The sequence below is a fragment of the Juglans microcarpa x Juglans regia genome, chromosome 4S (assembly GCF_004785595.1).
Source record: "Juglans microcarpa x Juglans regia isolate MS1-56 chromosome 4S, Jm3101_v1.0, whole genome shotgun sequence".
In the NCBI taxonomy this organism is placed as follows: Eukaryota; Viridiplantae; Streptophyta; class Magnoliopsida; order Fagales; family Juglandaceae; genus Juglans; species Juglans microcarpa x Juglans regia.
The window spans coordinates 3,260,220-3,266,427 of NC_054601.1; the positions used below are offsets into that span (position 1 = coordinate 3,260,220).

The 6,208-nt window shown below is 36.9% G+C and overlaps 1 protein-coding gene across 1 annotated transcript; it reads left to right on the plus strand.

Moving 5' to 3' along the window:
• The first annotated feature begins 1,969 nt into the window (after nt 1-1,969).
• LOC121263219 (oxysterol-binding protein-related protein 4B-like) lies at nt 1,970-5,895 on the plus strand. Its single transcript, XM_041166050.1, has 6 exons — nt 1,970-2,842; nt 2,969-3,213; nt 3,523-3,619; nt 4,019-4,310; nt 4,644-4,746; nt 5,179-5,895. The coding sequence occupies exons 1-6, from the start codon at nt 2,671-2,673 to the stop codon at nt 5,431-5,433; spliced, it is 1,164 nt and encodes a 387-aa protein (XP_041021984.1). The 5' UTR covers nt 1,970-2,670; the 3' UTR covers nt 5,434-5,895.
• Nucleotides 5,896-6,208: the final 313 nt, after the last annotated feature.

The window sequence follows — 6,208 nt, forward strand, 5'->3', positions numbered from 1 at the left end:
CACGTAATCGTTTTGAAAAAAAGTGAATCTACTATTAAAAAATTAAATTTTTTTATATGAATATCATACTTTATTCAATTTTCTTAAAATAATTACGCGATAATTACACAATTTATGGTTGTAAATATCTTTTTTCAGAATTTCCATCCATCCTCTAGCAATAAATGGAAATGGATATTATCAAATACACCCCCCCCCCCCCCCCCCCCCCCCCCCCCCCCCCCCCCCCCCCCCCCCCCCCACCTTCTTTTTTGGGATTATTGTATGCGAAAAAGTATATTGAAAAATTAATTTTGGCAGACCAAACAAACACAAAATTCAAACATCACAGCTAAAGATTCTAGTATATGAATAAGACATAAAGAAGTCTGAACGAAGTTAAACAAAATTGCTCTCTCCGTACCCTATAAAGATTTCCATTTGACCTCACAGCAAAACCACACAGAAATTGTCCTCCCAAGTTTTCCAAAGGCGCGAAGTTCTCTGAAAGAAGAGCCTCTTCAGTGCAGTTTCCTCTACGTACCATCGGCCAAGTCTCTTCAAATGGTATGCCTTCTTCCCCTCCTTCCCCACCTGCCCTCTCTCTCTCTCTCTTTCTCAAATTGTATATATATATATATATATGATCGAAAACCAAGCTTCTGGTTTTGTGTTCTTTAAGAAGAGTTCCACTTATGTTTCGATCCAGGGTGGCTGTTTACCGGCGCGTAAAAAAAGTGGTTTCCACCGGCAAAAGCAGTTTGCCGGCGGGCTGGCCATTGCTTCTTATTGTTGTTGTCATATTGGAAACTTTAGATATTTTACGCATTGTTTTTTGTGAAAGCGGAGAAGGAAATGGAATATACAAAGTATATATATTAAGAGAATAATTTAAATAAATTTATATAATGTTTTTGCGTACATTAGCTGGCCGTCCACTACTAATTTCTTAATTATGATCTAATTAATTAATTTCCATTGTCTTATTTTAAGCGTAAACTCGTGAACGCTAAGATAGCCTGGACAACTTGCACGGGTTCGTAGATTTGCGTATTAATTAAGCTATCTATCAAACACGAAATCACGTACGGAAACCACCACGTAATTATTATTATTATTATTTATTTTATTTTTTTAAGGCGGAAACCACAACGTAGTTGACAGAGCATCATCGTTTCCAAGTTTTCAAATTTATATAATCATATTTTAAAACAACGGTATTTATACATGGTAACGTTATTTTTATAAGTTATTTTAAAAGAATACTCATTATTTAAAATATAATTGTACAAAAATTTGTAAAAAGTGTTGTATGTCTATCACTTTCTTTCCAAATATATCAGTAAAAAAAGAAAGAGAAAATACTACCAGAATTGAAGACAGCTTTAGATATTTATGTATATATTATATTATATGATTTGGAGGTTGAGTGTCTTCCAAGTTTTGATTATTGTTATTTACGCAAATTGTCTAATTTCTTCTTTATGTTTAGCATTAAGCAAAGTTGAAGTATGTATAAAGAGTATGGTGTGGTGATGAGTGAAGGCTAGAAATTAATGAAAAACCAGATAGAGTAAGTAATTGATTTTGACATGCATATTATCTCTATATATATATGCATCTTGTCATGAAGTAGTAGTATATAGATATAGACATGATACTTATTTTGCCACAATTTCAAAGACTTGTATATCTCTACCTATGATATTGTCAATTGTCCTTCAATCGGTGCATTTGTCTTGACTTTCAGACTGAATTCGCTGGTCAATTCATAAAGATATATATATATATATATATATTATTTTGAAAAATATTTTAGCACATCTATCTTAAATCAATAAATTGACGTGATTTAATATAATATATTAGATTGTAAAATTATTTTTATTATAAAATAGATTTTAAGGTATCATACAAAATAAAAGGAATTTATTTTAATAAAATTCTTTTACCGAGATAGTATTTCTCGATTTGTTTTTCTCTAGTAATTGGTCGGAATACTTTTTGTTATCTTTAGTCCCCAAGTGCATGTATATATATATATATATATATATGTTAGAAGTCGACAATACATACTAGCCCATAGAAATTAAGGGTAGTTTTAACAACGAGATTCTTTTATATAATATGAAAACGATGAGAGATCTGATATAGGAGGACACACCAACACCCTTCTTGGAGGCTGCAAGTACGAGAGATCGATTCTTCATTATCAGAGTCTCTACCGAATCGGAAAAGGGCGAAAAAGGAAAACACAACTACCTTAAAAGACAAAAATTGCCGAGAAAAGAGGAAAAAGACAACAACTTTACGAAGAATGAAAGAGACTACGCGTCGTTTCATGCACAAGAAAGAAGGAGCGCATCAGGGCAGGATGCTAGGGCGGATCTAGCAATGCAAAAGTTTTAAGTTATGATTTGAGATAGCTAAGATTATACGAAAATCTCTATATTTTTTATTTTTTATATTTTTATCCACAAAATTAGATTTTCTGATTCCACCCATAAAAGGATGGAATGGAATGGAAGCCCGCAGACGAACTTTGTATGCGTGCTTTGAGAGAGAGAGAGAGAGAGAGAGGCGGTCGGGCCGGGGTTTAAATTGTAGCCAAAGCTGGGTGCTTACAAGATAGAGAGGTGGTTTTTTCCTCCTCTTAGTGCATGACAGTTGGGAAACATTATATATTATAATATGATGCAGGTCACCGGAGCTGGGAATGATGAGAGCCGGATTGTTCTGACAAAACCAGTGACATTGGAGGGGGAATCAGATATTGATTACACAGCTCCTAATCCTCTCCAGCTCGTTTTGAGTCTCTTCAAAAATGTCATGCCAGGATCAGATCTCTCTCGCTTTCAGGCAAGTCAAAAACTCTTTCTAGTCACCACATATATTTATAATTTTCAAAGTACTTGGACTTATAGGCCTGACTCTTATAACTAGCATTATTCGAATAGTTTTGACAAATACTATTTCTTGTTTCATTCAGCTGCCCCTATCTTCAACATTCCAAAGTCACAGCTTCAGTGTTTTGGTGAATCGGTGTATTGCATTGCTACTGATATGTTGAGCAGGTGCAACGGCGGCAAGAGTCCCCATGACAGATTCATAGCCGTTACAGCCTGGAGTATTTCCACTCTGCGTCCTGTGATATTCGGTGTGGCTCCTTATAATCCCGTTCTTGGAGAGACGCACCATGTTTCAAGTGGGAATCTCAATGTTCTTCTTGAACAGGTATTTGCTTTTTCTCTTATGAATTTCCAATTAACTATCCATCACTCTTAAGTTGGAAGAGTGGAAAGGTAAATACCTTCAGGAGAAGGCTCATTTATCACACGCCTGCCTGTGTCAAGATTGCCATATTTATGTTAGGCAAGGGCTTGGACATGCCCAAATTTAGTCTCTTAAGAAACTTGAGGTCAAACATGTTTGGCAAACTAGCTTGATCTTGATACAAGGAACAGCTTTCCGGCCCAGTTTGAACTGAAGATTTATTTGTTTTCTTCCTTACGTTGGCTACGCTCCTCTTTATCCTGTCTGCAGGTTTCACACCACCCACCAGTATCTGCACTCCACGCAACCGATGAGAAAGAAAATGTTGAATTGATTTGGTGTCATCATCCTTCTCCCAAATTCCATGGTATATGAATTTTAGCAAAGTGATTATTATGAGTTTTCTTTTTATGCTAGCTGGGTGCTGTTTATTGAGATTGATATGTGCACGTTGGGCCCTCGAGTTTCAAATGCACTTTGTCCTGAACATTCTTCAATTAGTATCCACTGGCTTAACATTCCTATAAACATCTATAACTCCAGTTGTAATACTTTCAATTACTTTAGCTACCAATGATGAAATTTTGTTCAACAATTATCTTTCAACATTTATAAAGCTACATCTATATGGTTTCATGACTAGTGTTTACAGATATCCAACAAGGCAAATAACATTTGAATCTACATACTCCTTTGGCTTTAGTATATTTTTCACTTCTCTTGTTTTATACTATATGCACTTGACGTTTTTTAAAAACCAATATAGGTACTTCAGTGGAAGCCGAGGTGCTGGGCAAAAGGCAGCTGAAGCTACTAAATCATGGAGAAACCTATGTAATGAACTCACTGAATCTATTGATCAGATTCCTTCCAGGTCCTGGGACAGATTGGGTTGGTAAGGTCAAAATCCAGTGTCAAGAAACTGGGCTGGAAGCTGAGTTATGTTTTAGGAGCAATTCTTTTCTATGGCGCAGAGGAAATCATCGATCTGTTAAGGGGAAGATATTTGACTCATCATCCTTGCAGACTCTTTATGAGATTGATGGTCACTGGGATAGGTATAAGTGTCTTTGCAATATCATTCCTTCTCCATTCTGCAATGATCTCTACTAGTACATTAGCATGGTATGCGTTTCCCTTCTCTGATGTTTTTTGGTTGGAAAATGAGGATCTTAGGCAAAATTAATTTCCAGGCTCTTGGTTACTTGTCTTGTCTGTGACGGGAAAGGAATTCCTGTTTCATTCTGCTTTTAATTGAAATAAATAGTTATGAACAATAGCTTTGATTGTACATGAGTTATTGTTTAATATCAAAGAATATGTTTGATGGTTATAAAAGAACCTGTGTTATTTGTTTAATAAATTGCTAGTTTTTTTATTTCCTACCACAGAACTGTCGGAGTGAAGGACATCAGTAATGGAAAATTAACAATTATATACAATGCAAAAGAAGTCATTTCAGGATTGAATGCTCCAATTGTCAAGGATCCAAAGGTAATTCACCTGTAATCCTCATCTATCCCTCCTTTCCCTGTTTTTACTTATAGCATCTATGTACACTTTTCATAAAGTATGATGGGAAATAATGGGTACCCATTTAAATCCAAGCCCATTGATTCTGTGACTAAATTTTACAATGTTAACATGACTACAACGTGAATAAAATTACTACAACGTGAATACATACAGTTCAAATAGAAAGCAAAGGATGGAACTTTTTTTCTCAAACGATATGACAAGAACCAAACTTATTCATTGCTACATAGTTTTGTTAATCGAATGCTTAGGTACATGGTTTTGTTTAACAATTGGGGGCGATTGAAAATACATGTTACAGATGTGTCTGCAAAAATAGACGTCTTTTACATTTGCAAGGGTGTCTTTGTGTGTACCTGATTATGATATGCGATTCTCTTATGCCAACAGGAAGTGTGGCCAAGTGAATCAGCCATGGTGTGGAGTGATGTGAGCCAGAGCATCCTGAGCAAAGACTGGGAGAAAGCAAGAGAAGCAAAGAAGGTGGTTGAGGAGAAACAGAGGGAGCTATTGAGAGAGAGAGATTCAAGAGGGGAAACTTGGATACCTAAGCATTTTACAGTTTCTCATAGCAAGGAAGGTGGGTGGGACTGCTCACCTATTCAAAAGTGGGTCCCACCAGCACCCATAGTCGTGCCCCTTTGATTCATTGATTGTATAGAATCGTATCAAATCAGTTTCTTGCAAACTTTATTAGAATTGTTAGTGGCTGGATCAACCAACCCTGTAAACAACAAAGCGTCACCTGTTTTCTGCATCAAGTTCCCAAGTACTAATAGGTACAGAAGTCAGCTAGAAACATTGGGGGGATGACTACAGAATGCTCAAAACAAGTGGCTGGACTTTCACTCTATGCTGAAATTCACGTGAAACAACTTTATTTGCCTTGTTAAATATCTGCCCCACTTATACCTAATGATAAGGAGTTCATCGCCTTTTTCGTTGGCCAAGTCAAATGAATGTAGTTCTTTTCCAAGAACTGCCTAGCCAGGCTATCTGGATCTTCTTCTTTTTAATCAAGTAGTTGAAGTGGGGATCCTTAATTCGTTGCAGTGGTCTGCTTGTGGACATTACCAAGTTCTTTATACTTAGACAAACATTAAATCACATTTATACTTGTATTGCAAAGATGCCATGCATATTCAAACTTGGATTTGTAGAGCAAGGTATCTACAAACCTATAATGTAATGCCCCAATGGTAGGCCCAAACCACATGGGTTAGACTGCGCAAAGATGACACGCACAAATGTAGGGGTGCTACCCGCGGGGTAGCCCCCGCCCTGCCCCCGCATGGGCGGAGTGATGAGTTTCGACCCCGTCCCGAATAACGGAGTGCGGGGGTGGGGTCCCCCCTACTTGGCCAAAGGCCCATAAGCGGTTGTTGGGCCCATAAGAATCGAATTTCTTTTAAAGAGTTAA

Excerpts from the sequence above, each read along its gene's own strand:
- LOC121263219 (XM_041166050.1), top strand. The coding sequence starts at position 2,671 with ATGATGCAGGTCACCGGAGCTGGGAATGATGAGAGCCGGATTGTTCTG. Across the intron at positions 3,214-3,522 it reads TCAATGTTCTTCTTGAACAG|GTTTCACACCACCCACCAGT; the intron begins GTATTTGCTTTT and ends TCCTGTCTGCAG. Across the intron at positions 4,747-5,178 it reads CAATTGTCAAGGATCCAAAG|GAAGTGTGGCCAAGTGAATC; the intron begins GTAATTCACCTG and ends TTATGCCAACAG.